Genomic DNA, 20,296 nt, shown 5'->3' on the forward strand with positions numbered 1-20,296 from the left:
TTTCTCCTTTTGGGTTAAACAAAGACATGGTTTCTGTTTCATTTCTCAAGATATGATACCTAAGCATATAAAGCCTAGCCCAGTTCAATGTTATTCACAGCGGAGAAAGACATGGATCCTGGTGAGTATCGCTGTTCCTTTGACACTACGGATACATTTCATATATTACATCACATATGCTTTCCTTATTAAAATGTAATACAGATAGTAACCATAACAAATGTCTTTGATTCAACCAGATGAGCTGTAAATGTTTTCTGTTTTTATCTTGTGTTTCAGTGACTATTTTAGTGATCGGAGCAGGAGCAAGTAAGACACTGAGAAGCCTTTATGGGTCACCTGTGTTTACTGCTTTTAACACACTTTAATGTAGAAAATCCTTGTACATACTAAACTTTTATCATGTACGATCAATTTTAAAGTGGCCTAACAAATGGACACACTACCATTAGCAGCAACGTGTCCTCTGCTGTGTTGTTGTCCATGTGCAGCGGGTGCAGTGATCGGGGCCCCTTTTGTTCTGGCCGGCGTCGGCTTCACCTCAGCGGGCATAGCAGCAGGCTCCTACGCTGCCGGCATGATGTCTGCTGCTGCGGCTGCTAACGGAGGAGCAGTGGCAGCAGGAAGCACAGTGGCTGTTCTGCAGGCAGCAGGTAAACTTGACTTATAAAAATGAATTTTAATCTTGTGGTTTTGACTGTTGTACATTAATGGCGAGATGGTCATTGATAATCGCAGGATCATGATGTCCCCTATCTTGTCTTTCTGAAGTGCAATAACAACACAAAATCCTGCACTGTCTCTCAAACCTGGAACTGACAGAAACAATCATTTCATAGCTTTGAATTTACAATACAGTGTTTCGGTCTACCTAGGCCTAATTATTGTACTGTAGGTCTGTATAATGACGCTACTGTGTATAATAGTGCTACTGTTTCATTTAGTCTTTTGGCTTGAGAACAAGTCTCTCTCAGCTTCTCTGTGGCTCCACACCTTAATAAAAAACCATGTGTAATCTCACTGCAGGTGCTGCTGGTCTGTCAGGAGCTGCCACCGCACTCTTGGCCGCCACTGGAGCAGCTGTGGCCGGCACTGGAGCAGCTGTGGCCTCCGCTGTGGCCGGCACTGGAGCAGCTGTGGCCGGCACTGGAGCAGCTGTGGCCTCCGCTGTGGCCGGCACTGGAGCAGCTGTGGCCGGCACTGGAGCAGCTGTGGCCGCCACTGGAGCAGGTGTGGCTGCCACTGGAGCAGCCTTGATTGGCACTGGAGCAGCTGTGGCTGGAGCAGCAGCGGGATGGGTGGCTGGCTACATCAGCGGGAAAAAAAATCACAGGGTTTGCCGTTGTCAGCATCCAATCGCCTGGGTCACTGTGGCTAAGCTAATTTAGCATCGATTACCAGAACACAACAGAGTCTGCAACGCTGGCTTCCATGTGAATCTAGAGTCCCGCGTCACCACAGTTTCACATCAGTGAGCTCCAGGTCCCCCATGATCTCCAACTGGTCAATGCTGCTCAGGTCCTGCACCCGATGCCTGAACTCAAACAAGTGGGAGCCGTTCACTGCCAGCTTGAACTGGTGGGGCTGACAGAGGATGAGAATCTGACCACAAAAAAACAAAACACTGAGGAATAGTCAATCAGTACAGAGCACAGGGACACGCTGAGAAATAATTAATGATCAACTTGTGATTGATTAGATATTACACTCCTGAAGTGGTAAATGTTCAATACAGCTGCAGCAGACCGCAGAAGCCCTTCAAAATAAAGGTAAGTCGTAGGCGCTTCCTACCTCAAAGTACTCCCCTGACGAGAAGGGAAAGAAGGGCAGCTCCCGCTCCTCCTGACCCCAGGACTCACTCAGGTACGAGTTCCTGGTGAACACACCCGACTTCATGCGGGGGTTCAGATGGAGGGCGATGTTCTCTGTCCTGCTGTTGCGGAGGTTCACTGTAAAACTGGAAGAAACGTTGGTTAAAGGTAAATAACTATTAAAAAAGAAATTACCAGAGGGAAACTGACATTAGTAACTTAGACATGCACATCAGATTGCTTTTGTTATGCCGAGCTAAATTTCATCACTTTACCTGTGAGGATACATGCTGACCTGTCCTTTGATTGTGATGTGCTGTCCGGGGCTCAGTCCTTTGATGATACTGCCTTTGTAAGGGAGGCTCTGGGATGAGAATATAACTTATTATTCTCAACAGCGATTCATCTGCAGATTCTTTTCTCGATTAATCATTTAGTCTATAAAAATAGTGAAAAATGCCCAATATAATTTCCCACAGTCTTCAAATACCGTATTTATTAGTTTACCACCATGTATCACCATCAAGATAACTCATGGTAACTCACATTTGAGGAGCTAATGTTTGGCATTTCTGCTTGAAAAATTACTTAGCTTAGAATAATTACTTAAAGATAAGTAATTACTTGAATAGTTGCCGGTTCATTTGCTGTCGATCAACTAATCGATTAACCAACTAGCTTTAACTCTGAGATTTCTTAAAAATCTACATTTTAAAGTGATAATCAACAACACTTTTTAGTCTTGATTTTGACATTAATACAATAAAATCGTGTGTATGTACTGTACATGACTGTATGCACCGATGTATACAGTATGTGAATCCAATCAAAAGTATAATTTCTGCTGCAGCAAGGAAAGAATAGGCGTCCTCACAGGAAGCTAAATCAATTTAAAAGCTTAAATACATGAGTATAGGTTAGTTATTCCAACTATGGTTTTATTTTCATAGTTTTGGCCATAATAACATTGTATTCATCAAGTTAATTACTAGGATCTGCTTTCACTTTGGGTTTTACCTCCAAATAAAGTGGTTTAGATCCTATCTGAAGGCCGTCAGGCAGGTTGTATATAGAATATATACACACACATATATATATATATATATATATATATATATATATACACATATACATATACTTTGTTGTAGCAATGTGTTCCCCGATCTCAGAAATTACTTCAGTGGTTCAGTTTTGGCATCACAAGATACTGGGCACATTTAGAAAGAGAGGTTTTGAGTAGATGACGCAAAAAGGACAAACTCACCAAGTCACCTGATTCTGAATATATTGCCTAAGAGGGAAAAAAGTCAGATTTACAAATGATTAATCTGATACTGTGTGTCTATAAAAGAAACACAGCAGCTTGTGAGGACCAAAGAAGGCAAACAAGCGATGGGAATGTACTTACTGAGTTTGGGATGTAGCCAATAGCGTGCACCCTGACTTTCCCAGATACAGAAAATGTGTCGACCCTGTTAAGTGGGATTTTGTGCTTGTATTCCAGGAGGTGAGCACCGTTTACTGCCACCTATGGGTGAAGGCAAGTATTTTAGAATCTTATTTTTCTATTAATCAAATTGCTAAACGCATTTATTGTTTTTAAGCTACTACACTAAATCTTATCGATGCTTCACTGACCTTGAAGACGTCTTGGTGCACCAGGATAATGGTCTCAAAGGGGGCCCCGCGCTTGTAGGGCAGCTGATGGAGCGTTTCCTCTTGGCCCCAGCTCTCCTGCAGCAGGGAGTTACACACCACACAGGGCGAGCCTTTGAAGCGAGGGCTAAAGTGGAAGGCAACATCAGAGCGCGGCTTGGTGCTGCAGCCGCTCGACAGGTCGATCTGAAACCTGCAGAGAGGGTGCACACCGGAGCTGGATTACAAACCGGGGCTTCCAAGTTCAAGGGTTGGGGACTTTGCGCCTCTTAAGTACCATATCAACAGGTTCTCTTAAGAGAGAAATTAATGAAACAAATATTTGTTTGATCAAAAAAGGCCCAAAACAAACAAAACTTATGACTTCAGGATCTTAAAAGTTCCACAAAACTATCAACAAAACGACTATTTCAATAATCAAGTCAAGAATTAACTTTCAAGCTCAAATTGATTATTTTACTTTATGATCACATGGTGCATATTCTTTGGTGAGGTTGTGTTTAAACAGTCTACCACAACCAACAAAACAGGGTGTACACATACAAACCACAGAGATTAGTAGTTGGTGGTCCTAACCTGTTAATCCATGAGAAGACATGGTGTGGTGTAGTGCCATCAGATGGTCTAAGGGTTTAAGCCCACCTTCAGCCAGAGGACAACAAGCATTTATAATGCTTACGTTTCTTTGAGCAACATACTGTTGCCAAACCTGAACTCTGACCTCCAGGTGGAGGAGCAGAAATTCAAGTCATAGCTGAGCTAAAATGAATTCAAGCAGATCTTGTAGTTGATAGACACTTTAAATTTAAAAGCCATATCTGTGAGGGGAAATGTGTTGCACAAAGCTAATGTCACAGAACTAGACCCGGTGTTCCCAAGGGGGATTCATTACAAGTTTTTCTGTTGTACATTTTAGTTTCAGCACCTAAAAAAAAAACAAGCGAACATTTACATGAAATGAAAAAAAACATTAAACCAGGAGCATGCTTTTGTTAGACTGTAAATGTGTTAGATTGAATTCATGACGTGTACAGAAATCCATCAGGTGATTTTATTTGAGAAGGTTTCCAATGGCCATGTGCTGTGGGGGCGGGTGAGTGCTGTGGTTTTAAAAAGTTTGGGAACCCCTGAACTACACACAATGATGATGAAAGTATCACTCGCTCTGGGGTTTACTGATCAAATCTTAGACATATCCATAAAGGTGGCTCCTCCTCAGTGTATCTCTGGTTTCATCACATCTTACCTGTCAGCATCTGGGGGCACGGTGCCCTGGATGATGATGATCTCCCCAGGGTGCAGGCCTCCAGGTATGGGCCCTGTGTATGGGATCACCTGAGGTGGAGAGCTGGCGTTAGAGCACCGGATACCTGCACTGACAGCAGCTGAAGACATGAGATGAGGGCTTAGCTGGAGTAGACGCTGACCGTCTGATAGCTCCGGTTAGTTAATGTCCGGTGTGCAGGCTGTTAACAGACAACTGCTGACAACACAGCGACTTGCACATAGTTTTAGCTGTATTGTGAGCTACACGAGGGTCTATGGATGGTTGCATGATGGCACCAGAGGGCTGCTGTGGATGATAATAATAATAATAACGATAATAATAAGCCTCTTACCGGATTCAGGACAGTGTGTTTCGCATTTGCCACAGACATCAGGCTTCTTGTGTGAGACTACAACATGCAGCTGTGCTGAAAGACAACCGAGTGTGCGGTAAATATGACCGGTTTGTGGCTCTCCTGCACTACACAGAGATGATGGCAGTGGGCATCCTCTCTCCATCAGCCCCGAACACCATGCGCATGCGCAAACCCTATCATGTGACCAGGTCTGCTGAACGCTGCACAGCGGATTTTACGTTAATATTAAATATTGTTTCACTTTTTTTTTTCCACTAGCAAGAGCAAAAAAAAACTGAATTATTAAATTAACTGTTTAAATAATGTGAAACTATTTGACTTGTATCTATAATCTGTTCTGTTTTGTTTAAATATATATACATTTCAAATTGTGTTATATTAAAAAGTTATTTTAAAAAACAAGAGTAAAGTGCTGTCACGTATACACTGAATTAGTCGGCGTGTACAGCACATTACATACCCATTTTCAACTTGTATTGCACTTAACTGTTAGTAAACATGAACGTTAATGATGAAGACATTTTGTACACAATGTGACCTGCAGCTATAGTATTTTTTTTTTTTTTATCTTTTTTCATTTTATTTATTCATTTGTTTATTTTGTCTGATGCTCCAATAATAGCCATGCCTTATCCTTGCATTAATGTTTATTAGTTAAGTTTCACTTCCGGTTCTTCGACGACACACTGTGGCTTAAAATAAAGGAAGTGACTGTTTTTCATATCTGAAGAAATTGAAGCTCGGCGCAGTTCGAGGCTCGTCAGACGGGAAGTTATGGGTCTTGGTGAGTATCGCTGTTCCTGTGACGATACCGATACATTTATTTCAAAGGACGGATACTTTAACAGTAACAGTAGTAATAGTAATAGTAATAGTCTTCGATTAAACCAGATGAGCTGTAAATGTTGTTTTCGGTTTTCCATCTTGTGTCTCAGGGACAGTTGCGGCCATTGGAGCGAGTGCAGGTAAGACTTTGGAAAGCCTTTATGGATCGCCTGTGTTTACTGGTTGTAACGTGTACATGCTGAACTTATGTCGCGATAAACACGATGCATCATTTTAAAGCGGCCTCACAAATGAACCCACTATCATTATCACGTGCAGTCGGAGCTGTGGCCCTGGCTCCTGTTGCTCTGGGGGCCATCGGCTTCACCTCAGCGGGCATAGCAGCAGGCTCCTACGCTGCCGGCATGATGTCTGCTGCTGCAGTTGCTAACGGAGGAGCAGTGGCAGCAGGAAGCACAGTGGCTGTTCTGCAGGCAGCAGGTAAACAACATTACTAGATAGATAGATATATTGTTTGTTTCACGGTGGTTTTAACTTGTGTCTTTAATAGTGAGACGATCATTGCCGGAACAATAATCAGAAGGGAACACAAGTGTCTGGCAAACCTGGAACTGAAACAACAACAATGTCAAGATTAGTAAACTTATGTGGATAATTAGTGCAGTATTCAACAAAATGAAGTGTTTTGTTACAATGATACTACTGTATACACCGTGATGACAGTAGTGCTACTGTTTCATTTCGTCTTTTGGCTTGAGAAGAAGTCTCTCTCGGCTTCTCTGTGGCTCCACACCTTTAATATAAAACCCGTGTAATCTCACTGCAGGTGCTGCTGGTCTGTCAGGAGCTGCCACTGCAGCTGTGGCCGGCGTTGGAGGAGCAGTGGGATGGCTGGCTAGCTTCTGCGGAAGACCCAGATGAATTTACAATATTTCTAACTTTGAAATGTCTTGTGCAATAAATATTTACCTGTGAAAGATGCTGGTTCAGTGTGTCGTCTGTAAATATGCTCCAATCCTCCACCAGTCCACCCAGTGTCCACCAGAAAGGACTGAGGGAGTAAATGAATTAAAGGGTTCACTGGTTCACTTTACAGCTGTTGCATAAAATACATATATAAATGCAGTTGTTAATAAAAGGCCATGTCTGTTATGATGCTCATCACTGGATTTGTTCACCTGCCTTCCTGACAACTTGCACAGCAAAGAATTCAGACATTGTTCGTCTCTAACTTCCTGTAAACAGAAGTTGAGCGTTGAGCCCAAACTCAACGTAAAGGCTTTGCTGACACTGAAACCTTTCACATAGCAGGGAAATACCGCCCTCCACTGATGAGAGTTTAGTATTGCATCAAGCTGTTTTCACACAATTTTAGTGTAGTTCCTTATTTAAATGAGAGGATGAGGACTTGAGGAATTATGTATTTGGACATTAGATACGCCTTGACTCAAATGTTAAGTCAAAATTGCAGATTTCACTCAGTTTTCTCCTTTTGGGTTAAACAAAGACATGGTTTCTGTTTCATTTCTCAAGATATGATACCTAAGCATATAAAGCCTAGCCCAGTTCAATGTTATTCACAGCGGAGAAAGACATGGATCCTGGTGAGTATCGCTGTTCCTTTGACACTACGGATACATTTCATATATTACATCACATATGCTTTCCTTATTAAAATGTAATACAGATAGTAACCATAACAAATGTCTTTGATTCAACCAGATGAGCTGTAAATGTTTTCTGTTTTTATCTTGTGTTTCAGTGACTATTTTAGTGATCGGAGCAGGAGCAAGTAAGACACTGAGAAGCCTTTATGGGTCACCTGTGTTTACTGCTTTTAACACACTTTAATGTAGAAAATCCTTGTACATACTAAACTTTTATCATGTACGATCAATTTTAAAGTGGCCTAACAAATGGACACACTACCATTAGCAGCAACGTGTCCTCTGCTGTGTTGTTGTCCATGTGCAGCGGGTGCAGTGATCGGGGCCCCTTTTGTTCTGGCCGGCGTCGGCTTCACCTCAGCGGGCATAGCAGCAGGCTCCTACGCTGCCGGCATGATGTCTGCTGCTGCGGCTGCTAACGGAGGAGCAGTGGCAGCAGGAAGCACAGTGGCTGTTCTGCAGGCAGCAGGTAAACTTGACTTATAAAAATGAATTTTAATCTTGTGGTTTTGACTGTTGTACATTAATGGCGAGATGGTCATTGATAATCGCAGGATCATGATGTCCCCTATCTTGTCTTTCTGAAGTGCAATAACAACACAAAATCCTGCACTGTCTCTCAAACCTGGAACTGACAGAAACAATCATTTCATAGCTTTGAATTTACAATACAGTGTTTCGGTCTACCTAGGCCTAATTATTGTACTGTAGGTCTGTATAATGACGCTACTGTGTATAATAGTGCTACTGTTTCATTTAGTCTTTTGGCTTGAGAACAAGTCTCTCTCAGCTTCTCTGTGGCTCCACACCTTAATAAAAAACCATGTGTAATCTCACTGCAGGTGCTGCTGGTCTGTCAGGAGCTGCCACCGCACTCTTGGCCGCCACTGGAGCAGCTGTGGCCGGCACTGGAGCAGCTGTGGCCTCCGCTGTGGCCGGCACTGGAGCAGCTGTGGCCGGCACTGGAGCAGCTGTGGCCTCCGCTGTGGCCGGCACTGGAGCAGCTGTGGCCGGCACTGGAGCAGCTGTGGCCGCCACTGGAGCAGGTGTGGCTGCCACTGGAGCAGCCTTGATTGGCACTGGAGCAGCTGTGGCTGGAGCAGCAGCGGGATGGGTGGCTGGCTACATCAGCGGGAAAAAAAATCACAGGGTTTGCCGTTGTCAGCATCCAATCGCCTGGGTCACTGTGGCTAAGCTAATTTAGCATCGATTACCAGAACACAACAGAGTCTGCAACGCTGGCTTCCATGTGAATCTAGAGTCCCGCGTCACCACAGTTTCACATCAGTGAGCTCCAGGTCCCCCATGATCTCCAACTGGTCAATGCTGCTCAGGTCCTGCACCCGATGCCTGAACTCAAACAAGTGGGAGCCGTTCACTGCCAGCTTGAACTGGTGGGGCTGACAGAGGATGAGAATCTGACCACAAAAAAACAAAACACTGAGGAATAGTCAATCAGTACAGAGCACAGGGACACGCTGAGAAATAATTAATGATCAACTTGTGATTGATTAGATATTACACTCCTGAAGTGGTAAATGTTCAATACAGCTGCAGCAGACCGCAGAAGCCCTTCAAAATAAAGGTAAGTCGTAGGCGCTTCCTACCTCAAAGTACTCCCCTGACGAGAAGGGAAAGAAGGGCAGCTCCCGCTCCTCCTGACCCCAGGACTCACTCAGGTACGAGTTCCTGGTGAACACACCCGACTTCATGCGGGGGTTCAGATGGAGGGCGATGTTCTCTGTCCTGCTGTTGCGGAGGTTCACTGTAAAACTGGAAGAAACGTTGGTTAAAGGTAAATAACTATTAAAAAAGAAATTACCAGAGGGAAACTGACATTAGTAACTTAGACATGCACATCAGATTGCTTTTGTTATGCCGAGCTAAATTTCATCACTTTACCTGTGAGGATACATGCTGACCTGTCCTTTGATTGTGATGTGCTGTCCGGGGCTCAGTCCTTTGATGATACTGCCTTTGTAAGGGAGGCTCTGGGATGAGAATATAACTTATTATTCTCAACAGCGATTCATCTGCAGATTCTTTTCTCGATTAATCATTTAGTCTATAAAAATAGTGAAAAATGCCCAATATAATTTCCCACAGTCTTCAAATACCGTATTTATTAGTTTACCACCATGTATCACCATCAAGATAACTCATGGTAACTCACATTTGAGGAGCTAATGTTTGGCATTTCTGCTTGAAAAATTACTTAGCTTAGAATAATTACTTAAAGATAAGTAATTACTTGAATAGTTGCCGGTTCATTTGCTGTCGATCAACTAATCGATTAACCAACTAGCTTTAACTCTGAGATTTCTTAAAAATCTACATTTTAAAGTGATAATCAACAACACTTTTTAGTCTTGATTTTGACATTAATACAATAAAATCGTGTGTATGTACTGTACATGACTGTATGCACCGATGTATACAGTATGTGAATCCAATCAAAAGTATAATTTCTGCTGCAGCAAGGAAAGAATAGGCGTCCTCACAGGAAGCTAAATCAATTTAAAAGCTTAAATACATGAGTATAGGTTAGTTATTCCAACTATGGTTTTATTTTCATAGTTTTGGCCATAATAACATTGTATTCATCAAGTTAATTACTAGGATCTGCTTTCACTTTGGGTTTTACCTCCAAATAAAGTGGTTTAGATCCTATCTGAAGGCCGTCAGGCAGGTTGTATATAGAATATATACACACACATATATATATATATATATATATATATATATATATACACATATACATATACTTTGTTGTAGCAATGTGTTCCCCGATCTCAGAAATTACTTCAGTGGTTCAGTTTTGGCATCACAAGATACTGGGCACATTTAGAAAGAGAGGTTTTGAGTAGATGACGCAAAAAGGACAAACTCACCAAGTCACCTGATTCTGAATATATTGCCTAAGAGGGAAAAAAGTCAGATTTACAAATGATTAATCTGATACTGTGTGTCTATAAAAGAAACACAGCAGCTTGTGAGGACCAAAGAAGGCAAACAAGCGATGGGAATGTACTTACTGAGTTTGGGATGTAGCCAATAGCGTGCACCCTGACTTTCCCAGATACAGAAAATGTGTCGACCCTGTTAAGTGGGATTTTGTGCTTGTATTCCAGGAGGTGAGCACCGTTTACTGCCACCTATGGGTGAAGGCAAGTATTTTAGAATCTTATTTTTCTATTAATCAAATTGCTAAACGCATTTATTGTTTTTAAGCTACTACACTAAATCTTATCGATGCTTCACTGACCTTGAAGACGTCTTGGTGCACCAGGATAATGGTCTCAAAGGGGGCCCCGCGCTTGTAGGGCAGCTGATGGAGCGTTTCCTCTTGGCCCCAGCTCTCCTGCAGCAGGGAGTTACACACCACACAGGGCGAGCCTTTGAAGCGAGGGCTAAAGTGGAAGGCAACATCAGAGCGCGGCTTGGTGCTGCAGCCGCTCGACAGGTCGATCTGAAACCTGCAGAGAGGGTGCACACCGGAGCTGGATTACAAACCGGGGCTTCCAAGTTCAAGGGTTGGGGACTTTGCGCCTCTTAAGTACCATATCAACAGGTTCTCTTAAGAGAGAAATTAATGAAACAAATATTTGTTTGATCAAAAAAGGCCCAAAACAAACAAAACTTATGACTTCAGGATCTTAAAAGTTCCACAAAACTATCAACAAAACGACTATTTCAATAATCAAGTCAAGAATTAACTTTCAAGCTCAAATTGATTATTTTACTTTATGATCACATGGTGCATATTCTTTGGTGAGGTTGTGTTTAAACAGTCTACCACAACCAACAAAACAGGGTGTACACATACAAACCACAGAGATTAGTAGTTGGTGGTCCTAACCTGTTAATCCATGAGAAGACATGGTGTGGTGTAGTGCCATCAGATGGTCTAAGGGTTTAAGCCCACCTTCAGCCAGAGGACAACAAGCATTTATAATGCTTACGTTTCTTTGAGCAACATACTGTTGCCAAACCTGAACTCTGACCTCCAGGTGGAGGAGCAGAAATTCAAGTCATAGCTGAGCTAAAATGAATTCAAGCAGATCTTGTAGTTGATAGACACTTTAAATTTAAAAGCCATATCTGTGAGGGGAAATGTGTTGCACAAAGCTAATGTCACAGAACTAGACCCGGTGTTCCCAAGGGGGATTCATTACAAGTTTTTCTGTTGTACATTTTAGTTTCAGCACCTAAAAAAAAAACAAGCGAACATTTACATGAAATGAAAAAAAACATTAAACCAGGAGCATGCTTTTGTTAGACTGTAAATGTGTTAGATTGAATTCATGACGTGTACAGAAATCCATCAGGTGATTTTATTTGAGAAGGTTTCCAATGGCCATGTGCTGTGGGGGCGGGTGAGTGCTGTGGTTTTAAAAAGTTTGGGAACCCCTGAACTACACACAATGATGATGAAAGTATCACTCGCTCTGGGGTTTACTGATCAAATCTTAGACATATCCATAAAGGTGGCTCCTCCTCAGTGTATCTCTGGTTTCATCACATCTTACCTGTCAGCATCTGGGGGCACGGTGCCCTGGATGATGATGATCTCCCCAGGGTGCAGGCCTCCAGGTATGGGCCCTGTGTATGGGATCACCTGAGGTGGAGAGCTGGCGTTAGAGCACCGGATACCTGCACTGACAGCAGCTGAAGACATGAGATGAGGGCTTAGCTGGAGTAGACGCTGACCGTCTGATAGCTCCGGTTAGTTAATGTCCGGTGTGCAGGCTGTTAACAGACAACTGCTGACAACACAGCGACTTGCACATAGTTTTAGCTGTATTGTGAGCTACACGAGGGTCTATGGATGGTTGCATGATGGCACCAGAGGGCTGCTGTGGATGATAATAATAATAATAACGATAATAATAAGCCTCTTACCGGATTCAGGACAGTGTGTTTCGCATTTGCCACAGACATCAGGCTTCTTGTGTGAGACTACAACATGCAGCTGTGCTGAAAGACAACCGAGTGTGCGGTAAATATGACCGGTTTGTGGCTCTCCTGCACTACACAGAGATGATGGCAGTGGGCATCCTCTCTCCATCAGCCCCGAACACCATGCGCATGCGCAAACCCTATCATGTGACCAGGTCTGCTGAACGCTGCACAGCGGATTTTACGTTAATATTAAATATTGTTTCACTTTTTTTTTTCCACTAGCAAGAGCAAAAAAAAACTGAATTATTAAATTAACTGTTTAAATAATGTGAAACTATTTGACTTGTATCTATAATCTGTTCTGTTTTGTTTAAATATATATACATTTCAAATTGTGTTATATTAAAAAGTTATTTTAAAAAACAAGAGTAAAGTGCTGTCACGTATACACTGAATTAGTCGGCGTGTACAGCACATTACATACCCATTTTCAACTTGTATTGCACTTAACTGTTAGTAAACATGAACGTTAATGATGAAGACATTTTGTACACAATGTGACCTGCAGCTATAGTATTTTTTTTTTTTTTATCTTTTTTCATTTTATTTATTCATTTGTTTATTTTGTCTGATGCTCCAATAATAGCCATGCCTTATCCTTGCATTAATGTTTATTAGTTAAGTTTCACTTCCGGTTCTTCGACGACACACTGTGGCTTAAAATAAAGGAAGTGACTGTTTTTCATATCTGAAGAAATTGAAGCTCGGCGCAGTTCGAGGCTCGTCAGACGGGAAGTTATGGGTCTTGGTGAGTATCGCTGTTCCTGTGACGATACCGATACATTTATTTCAAAGGACGGATACTTTAACAGTAACAGTAGTAATAGTAATAGTAATAGTCTTCGATTAAACCAGATGAGCTGTAAATGTTGTTTTCGGTTTTCCATCTTGTGTCTCAGGGACAGTTGCGGCCATTGGAGCGAGTGCAGGTAAGACTTTGGAAAGCCTTTATGGATCGCCTGTGTTTACTGGTTGTAACGTGTACATGCTGAACTTATGTCGCGATAAACACGATGCATCATTTTAAAGCGGCCTCACAAATGAACCCACTATCATTATCACGTGCAGTCGGAGCTGTGGCCCTGGCTCCTGTTGCTCTGGGGGCCATCGGCTTCACCTCAGCGGGCATAGCAGCAGGCTCCTACGCTGCCGGCATGATGTCTGCTGCTGCAGTTGCTAACGGAGGAGCAGTGGCAGCAGGAAGCACAGTGGCTGTTCTGCAGGCAGCAGGTAAACAACATTACTAGATAGATAGATATATTGTTTGTTTCACGGTGGTTTTAACTTGTGTCTTTAATAGTGAGACGATCATTGCCGGAACAATAATCAGAAGGGAACACAAGTGTCTGGCAAACCTGGAACTGAAACAACAACAATGTCAAGATTAGTAAACTTATGTGGATAATTAGTGCAGTATTCAACAAAATGAAGTGTTTTGTTACAATGATACTACTGTATACACCGTGATGACAGTAGTGCTACTGTTTCATTTCGTCTTTTGGCTTGAGAAGAAGTCTCTCTCGGCTTCTCTGTGGCTCCACACCTTTAATATAAAACCCGTGTAATCTCACTGCAGGTGCTGCTGGTCTGTCAGGAGCTGCCACTGCAGCTGTGGCCGGCGTTGGAGGAGCAGTGGGATGGCTGGCTAGCTTCTGCGGAAGACCCAGATGAATTTACAATATTTCTAACTTTGAAATGTCTTGTGCAATAAATATTTACCTGTGAAAGATGCTGGTTCAGTGTGTCGTCTGTAAATATGCTCCAATCCTCCACCAGTCCACCCAGTGTCCACCAGAAAGGACTGAGGGAGTAAATGAATTAAAGGGTTCACTGGTTCACTTTACAGCTGTTGCATAAAATACATATATAAATGCAGTTGTTAATAAAAGGCCATGTCTGTTATGATGCTCATCACTGGATTTGTTCACCTGCCTTCCTGACAACTTGCACAGCAAAGAATTCAGACATTGTTCGTCTCTAACTTCCTGTAAACAGAAGTTGAGCGTTGAGCCCAAACTCAACGTAAAGGCTTTGCTGACACTGAAACCTTTCACATAGCAGGGAAATACCGCCCTCCACTGATGAGAGTTTAGTATTGCATCAAGCTGTTTTCACACAATTTTAGTGTAGTTCCTTATTTAAATGAGAGGATGAGGACTTGAGGAATTATGTATTTGGACATTAGATACGCCTTGACTCAAATGTTAAGTCAAAATTGCAGATTTCACTCAGTTTTCTCCTTTTGGGTTAAACAAAGACATGGTTTCTGTTTCATTTCTCAAGATATGATACCTAAGCATATAAAGCCTAGCCCAGTTCAATGTTATTCACAGCGGAGAAAGACATGGATCCTGGTGAGTATCGCTGTTCCTTTGACACTACGGATACATTTCATATATTACATCACATATGCTTTCCTTATTAAAATGTAATACAGATAGTAACCATAACAAATGTCTTTGATTCAACCAGATGAGCTGTAAATGTTTTCTGTTTTTATCTTGTGTTTCAGTGACTATTTTAGTGATCGGAGCAGGAGCAAGTAAGACACTGAGAAGCCTTTATGGGTCACCTGTGTTTACTGCTTTTAACACACTTTAATGTAGAAAATCCTTGTACATACTAAACTTTTATCATGTACGATCAATTTTAAAGTGGCCTAACAAATGGACACACTACCATTAGCAGCAACGTGTCCTCTGCTGTGTTGTTGTCCATGTGCAGCGGGTGCAGTGATCGGGGCCCCTTTTGTTCTGGCCGGCGTCGGCTTCACCTCAGCGGGCATAGCAGCAGGCTCCTACGCTGCCGGCATGATGTCTGCTGCTGCGGCTGCTAACGGAGGAGCAGTGGCAGCAGGAAGCACAGTGGCTGTTCTGCAGGCAGCAGGTAAACTTGACTTATAAAAATGAATTTTAATCTTGTGGTTTTGACTGTTGTACATTAATGGCGAGATGGTCATTGATAATCGCAGGATCATGATGTCCCCTATCTTGTCTTTCTGAAGTGCAATAACAACACAAAATCCTGCACTGTCTCTCAAACCTGGAACTGACAGAAACAATCATTTCATAGCTTTGAATTTACAATACAGTGTTTCGGTCTACCTAGGCCTAATTATTGTACTGTAGGTCTGTATAATGACGCTACTGTGTATAATAGTGCTACTGTTTCATTTAGTCTTTTGGCTTGAGAACAAGTCTCTCTCAGCTTCTCTGTGGCTCCACACCTTAATAAAAAACCATGTGTAATCTCACTGCAGGTGCTGCTGGTCTGTCAGGAGCTGCCACCGCACTCTTGGCCGCCACTGGAGCAGCTGTGGCCGGCACTGGAGCAGCTGTGGCCTCCGCTGTGGCCGGCACTGGAGCAGCTGTGGCCGGCACTGGAGCAGCTGTGGCCTCCGCTGTGGCCGGCACTGGAGCAGCTGTGGCCGGCACTGGAGCAGCTGTGGCCGCCACTGGAGCAGGTGTGGCTGCCACTGGAGCAGCCTTGATTGGCACTGGAGCAGCTGTGGCTGGAGCAGCAGCGGGATGGGTGGCTGGCTACATCAGCGGGAAAAAAAATCACAGGGTTTGCCGTTGTCAGCATCCAATCGCCTGGGTCACTGTGGCTAAGCTAATTTAGCATCGATTACCAGAACACAACAGAGTCTGCAACGCTGGCTTCCATGTGAATCTAGAGTCCCGCGTCACCACAGTTTCACATCAGTGAGCTCCAGGTCCCCCATGATCTCCAACTGGTCAATGCTGCTCAGGTCCTGCACCCGATGCCTGAACTCAAACAAGTGGGAGCCGTTCACTGCCAGCTTGAACTGGTGGGGCTGACAGAGGATGAGAATCTGACCACAAAAAAACAAAACACTGAGGAATAGTCAATCAGTACAGAGCACAGGGACACGCTGAGAAATAATTAATGATCAACTTGTGATTGATTAGATATTACACTCCTGAAGTGGTAAATGTTCAATACAGCTGCAGCAGACCGCAGAAGCCCTTCAAAATAAAGGTAAGTCGTAGGCGCTTCCTACCTCAAAGTACTCCCCTGACGAGAAGGGAAAGAAGGGCAGCTCCCGCTCCTCCTGACCCCAGGACTCACTCAGGTACGAGTTCCTGGTGAACACACCCGACTTCATGCGGGGGTTCAGATGGAGGGCGATGTTCTCTGTCCTGCTGTTGCGGAGGTTCACTGTAAAACTGGAAGAAACGTTGGTTAAAGGTAAATAACTATTAAAAAAGAAATTACCAGAGGGAAACTGACATTAGTAACTTAGACATGCACATCAGATTGCTTTTGTTATGCCGAGCTAAATTTCATCACTTTACCTGTGAGGATACATGCTGACCTGTCCTTTGATTGTGATGTGCTGTCCGGGGCTCAGTCCTTTGATGATACTGCCTTTGTAAGGGAGGCTCTGGGATGAGAATATAACTTATTATTCTCAACAGCGATTCATCTGCAGATTCTTTTCTCGATTAATCATTTAGTCTATAAAAATAGTGAAAAATGCCCAATATAATTTCCCACAGTCTTCAAATACCGTATTTATTAGTTTACCACCATGTATCACCATCAAGATAACTCATGGTAACTCACATTTGAGGAGCTAATGTTTGGCATTTCTGCTTGAAAAATTACTTAGCTTAGAATAATTACTTAAAGATAAGTAATTACTTGAATAGTTGCCGGTTCATTTGCTGTCGATCAACTAATCGATTAACCAACTAGCTTTAACTCTGAGATTTCTTAAAAATCTACATTTTAAAGTGATAATCAACAACACTTTTTAGTCTTGATTTTGACATTAATACAATAAAATCGTGTGTATGTACTGTACATGACTGTATGCACCGATGTATACAGTATGTGAATCCAATCAAAAGTATAATTTCTGCTGCAGCAAGGAAAGAATAGGCGTCCTCACAGGAAGCTAAATCAATTTAAAAGCTTAAATACATGAGTATAGGTTAGTTATTCCAACTATGGTTTTATTTTCATAGTTTTGGCCATAATAACATTGTATTCATCAAGTTAATTACTAGGATCTGCTTTCACTTTGGGTTTTACCTCCAAATAAAGTGGTTTAGATCCTATCTGAAGGCCGTCAGGCAGGTTGTATATAGAATATATACACACACATATATATATATATATATATATATATATATATATACACATATACATATACTTTGTTGTAGCAATGTGTTCCCCGATCTCAGAAATTACTTCAGTGGTTCAGTTTTGGCATCACAAGATACTGGGCACATTTAGAAAGAGAGGTTTTGAGTAGATGACGCAAAAAGGACAAACTCACCAAGTCACCTGATTCTGAATATATTGCCTAAGAGGGAAAAAAGTCAGATTTACAAATGATTAATCTGATACTGTGTGTCTATAAAAGAAACACAGCAGCTTGTGAGGACCAAAGAAGGCAAACAAGCGATGGGAATGTACTTACTGAGTTTGGGATGTAGCCAATAGCGTGCACCCTGACTTTCCCAGATACAGAAAATGTGTCGACCCTGTTAAGTGGGATTTTGTGCTTGTATTCCAGGAGGTGAGCACCGTTTACTGCCACCTATGGGTGAAGGCAAGTATTTTAGAATCTTATTTTTCTATTAATCAAATTGCTAAACGCATTTATTGTTTTTAAGCTACTACACTAAATCTTATCGATGCTTCACTGACCTTGAAGACGTCTTGGTGCACCAGGATAATGGTCTCAAAGGGGGCCCCGCGCTTGTAGGGCAGCTGATGGAGCGTTTCCTCTTGGCCCCAGCTCTCCTGCAGCAGGGAGTTACACACCACACAGGGCGAGCCTTTGAAGCGAGGGCTAAAGTGGAAGGCAACATCAGAGCGCGGCTTGGTGCTGCAGCCGCTCGACAGGTCGATCTGAAACCTGCAGAGAGGGTGCACACCGGAGCTGGATTACAAACCGGGGCTTCCAAGTTCAAGGGTTGGGGACTTTGCGCCTCTTAAGTACCATATCAACAGGTTCTCTTAAGAGAGAAATTAATGAAACAAATATTTGTTTGATCAAAAAAGGCCCAAAACAAACAAAACTTATGACTTCAGGATCTTAAAAGTTCCACAAAACTATCAACAAAACGACTATTTCAATAATCAAGTCAAGAATTAACTTTCAAGCTCAAATTGATTATTTTACTTTATGATCACATGGTGCATATTCTTTGGTGAGGTTGTGTTTAAACAGTCTACCACAACCAACAAAACAGGGTGTACACATACAAACCACAGAGATTAGTAGTTGGTGGTCCTAACCTGTTAATCCATGAGAAGACATGGTGTGGTGTAGTGCCATCAGATGGTCTAAGGGTTTAAGCCCACCTTCAGCCAGAGGACAACAAGCATTTATAATGCTTACGTTTCTTTGAGCAACATACTGTTGCCAAACCTGAACTCTGACCTCCAGGTGGAGGAGCAGAAATTCAAGTCATAGCTGAGCTAAAATGAATTCAAGCAGATCTTGTAGTTGATAGACACTTTAAATTTAAAAGCCATATCTGTGAGGGGAAATGTGTTGCACAAAGCTAATGTCACAGAACTAGACCCGGTGTTCCCAAGGGGGATTCATTACAAGTTTTTCTGTTGTACATTTTAGTTTCAGCACCTAAAAAAAAAACAAGCGAACATTTACATGAAATGAAAAAAAACATTAAACCAGGAGCATGCTTTTGTTAGACTGTAAATGTGTTAGATTGAATTCATGACGTGTACAGAAATCCATCAGGTGATTTTATTTGAGAAGGTTTCCAATGGCCATGTGCTGTGGGGGCGGGTGAGTGCTGTGGTTTTAAAAAGTTTGGGAACCCCTGAACTACACACAATGATGATGAAAGTATCACTCGCTCTGGGGTTTACTGATCAAATCTTAGACATATCCATAAAGGTGGCTCCTCCTCAGTGTATCTCTGGTTTCATCACATCTTACCTGTCAGCATCTGGGGGCACGGTGCCCTGGATGATGATGATCTCCCCAGGGTGCAGGCCTCCAGGTATGGGCCCTGTGTATGGGATCACCTGAGGTGGAGAGCTGGCGTTAGAGCACCGGATACCTGCACTGACAGCAGCTGAAGACATGAGATGAGGGCTTAGCTGGAGTAGACGCTGACCGTCTGATAGCTCCGGTTAGTTAATGTCCGGTGTGCAGGCTGTTAACAGACAACTGCTGACAACACAGCGACTTGCACATAGTTTTAGCTGTATTGTGAGCTACACGAGGGTCTATGGATGGTTGCATGATGGCACCAGAGGGCTGCTGTGGATGATAATAATAATAATAACGATAATAATAAGCCTCTTACCGGATTCAGGACAGTGTGTTTCGCATTTGCCACAGACATCAGGCTTCTTGTGTGAGACTACAACATGCAGCTGTGCTGAAAGACAACCGAGTGTGCGGTAAATATGACCGGTTTGTGGCTCTCCTGCACTACACAGAGATGATGGCAGTGGGCATCCTCTCTCCATCAGCCCCGAACACCATGCGCATGCGCAAACCCTATCATGTGACCAGGTCTGCTGAACGCTGCACAGCGGATTTTACGTTAATATTAAATATTGTTTCACTTTTTTTTTTCCACTAGCAAGAGCAAAAAAAAACTGAATTATTAAATTAACTGTTTAAATAATGTGAAACTATTTGACTTGTATCTATAATCTGTTCTGTTTTGTTTAAATATATATACATTTCAAATTGTGTTATATTAAAAAGTTATTTTAAAAAACAAGAGTAAAGTGCTGTCACGTATACACT

At 42.6% G+C, this 20,296-nt stretch overlaps 8 protein-coding genes across 8 annotated transcripts; 5 read left to right on the forward strand and 3 right to left on the reverse strand.

The window, feature by feature from the left end:
- The first annotated feature begins 83 nt into the window (after positions 1-83).
- Positions 84-2,796, forward strand: LOC139297512 (interferon alpha-inducible protein 27-like protein 2B). The gene is made up of 4 exons (XM_070920217.1): positions 84-121; positions 280-309; positions 492-653; positions 1,027-2,796. The coding sequence occupies exons 1-4, from the start codon at positions 88-90 to the stop codon at positions 1,386-1,388; spliced, it is 588 nt and encodes a 195-aa protein (XP_070776318.1). The 5' UTR covers positions 84-87; the 3' UTR covers positions 1,389-2,796.
- LOC139297511 (galectin-8-like) lies at positions 339-5,255 on the reverse strand. The gene is made up of 8 exons (XM_070920216.1): positions 5,087-5,255; positions 4,714-4,852; positions 3,450-3,660; positions 3,220-3,339; positions 3,076-3,102; positions 2,087-2,175; positions 1,792-1,957; positions 339-1,602 (listed from the first exon to the last, which is right to left on the reverse strand). The coding sequence occupies exons 1-8, from the start codon at positions 5,250-5,252 to the stop codon at positions 1,453-1,455; spliced, it is 1,068 nt and encodes a 355-aa protein (XP_070776317.1). The 5' UTR covers positions 5,253-5,255; the 3' UTR covers positions 339-1,452.
- Positions 5,256-5,750: 495 nt separating this feature from the next.
- LOC139297513 (interferon alpha-inducible protein 27-like protein 2A) lies at positions 5,751-6,873 on the forward strand. The gene is made up of 4 exons (XM_070920218.1): positions 5,751-5,894; positions 6,046-6,075; positions 6,215-6,376; positions 6,723-6,873. The coding sequence occupies exons 1-4, from the start codon at positions 5,885-5,887 to the stop codon at positions 6,815-6,817; spliced, it is 297 nt and encodes a 98-aa protein (XP_070776319.1). The 5' UTR covers positions 5,751-5,884; the 3' UTR covers positions 6,818-6,873.
- A 589-nt stretch (positions 6,874-7,462) lies between these two features.
- On the forward strand, positions 7,463-10,175 carry LOC139297189 (interferon alpha-inducible protein 27-like protein 2B). The gene is made up of 4 exons (XM_070919755.1): positions 7,463-7,500; positions 7,659-7,688; positions 7,871-8,032; positions 8,406-10,175. Exons 1-4 carry the CDS (start codon positions 7,467-7,469, stop codon positions 8,765-8,767), a joined length of 588 nt encoding a protein of 195 aa, XP_070775856.1. The 5' UTR covers positions 7,463-7,466; the 3' UTR covers positions 8,768-10,175.
- On the reverse strand, positions 7,718-12,634 carry LOC139297185 (galectin-8-like). Its single transcript, XM_070919752.1, has 8 exons — positions 12,466-12,634; positions 12,093-12,231; positions 10,829-11,039; positions 10,599-10,718; positions 10,455-10,481; positions 9,466-9,554; positions 9,171-9,336; positions 7,718-8,981 (listed from the first exon to the last, which is right to left on the reverse strand). Exons 1-8 carry the CDS (start codon positions 12,629-12,631, stop codon positions 8,832-8,834), a joined length of 1,068 nt encoding a protein of 355 aa, XP_070775853.1. The 5' UTR covers positions 12,632-12,634; the 3' UTR covers positions 7,718-8,831.
- Positions 12,635-13,129: 495 nt separating this feature from the next.
- LOC139297192 (interferon alpha-inducible protein 27-like protein 2A) lies at positions 13,130-14,252 on the forward strand. Its single transcript, XM_070919759.1, has 4 exons — positions 13,130-13,273; positions 13,425-13,454; positions 13,594-13,755; positions 14,102-14,252. Exons 1-4 carry the CDS (start codon positions 13,264-13,266, stop codon positions 14,194-14,196), a joined length of 297 nt encoding a protein of 98 aa, XP_070775860.1. The 5' UTR covers positions 13,130-13,263; the 3' UTR covers positions 14,197-14,252.
- A 589-nt stretch (positions 14,253-14,841) lies between these two features.
- On the forward strand, positions 14,842-17,545 carry LOC139297190 (interferon alpha-inducible protein 27-like protein 2B). Its single transcript, XM_070919757.1, has 4 exons — positions 14,842-14,879; positions 15,038-15,067; positions 15,250-15,411; positions 15,785-17,545. The coding sequence occupies exons 1-4, from the start codon at positions 14,846-14,848 to the stop codon at positions 16,144-16,146; spliced, it is 588 nt and encodes a 195-aa protein (XP_070775858.1). The 5' UTR covers positions 14,842-14,845; the 3' UTR covers positions 16,147-17,545.
- LOC139297184 (galectin-8-like) lies at positions 15,097-20,012 on the reverse strand. Its single transcript, XM_070919751.1, has 8 exons — positions 19,845-20,012; positions 19,472-19,610; positions 18,208-18,418; positions 17,978-18,097; positions 17,834-17,860; positions 16,845-16,933; positions 16,550-16,715; positions 15,097-16,360 (listed from the first exon to the last, which is right to left on the reverse strand). Exons 1-8 carry the CDS (start codon positions 20,008-20,010, stop codon positions 16,211-16,213), a joined length of 1,068 nt encoding a protein of 355 aa, XP_070775852.1. The 5' UTR covers positions 20,011-20,012; the 3' UTR covers positions 15,097-16,210.
- Positions 20,013-20,296: the final 284 nt, after the last annotated feature.

The sequence above is a fragment of the Enoplosus armatus genome, chromosome 15, assembly GCF_043641665.1.
Source record: "Enoplosus armatus isolate fEnoArm2 chromosome 15, fEnoArm2.hap1, whole genome shotgun sequence".
In the NCBI taxonomy this organism is placed as follows: domain Eukaryota; kingdom Metazoa; phylum Chordata; class Actinopteri; order Centrarchiformes; family Enoplosidae; genus Enoplosus; species Enoplosus armatus.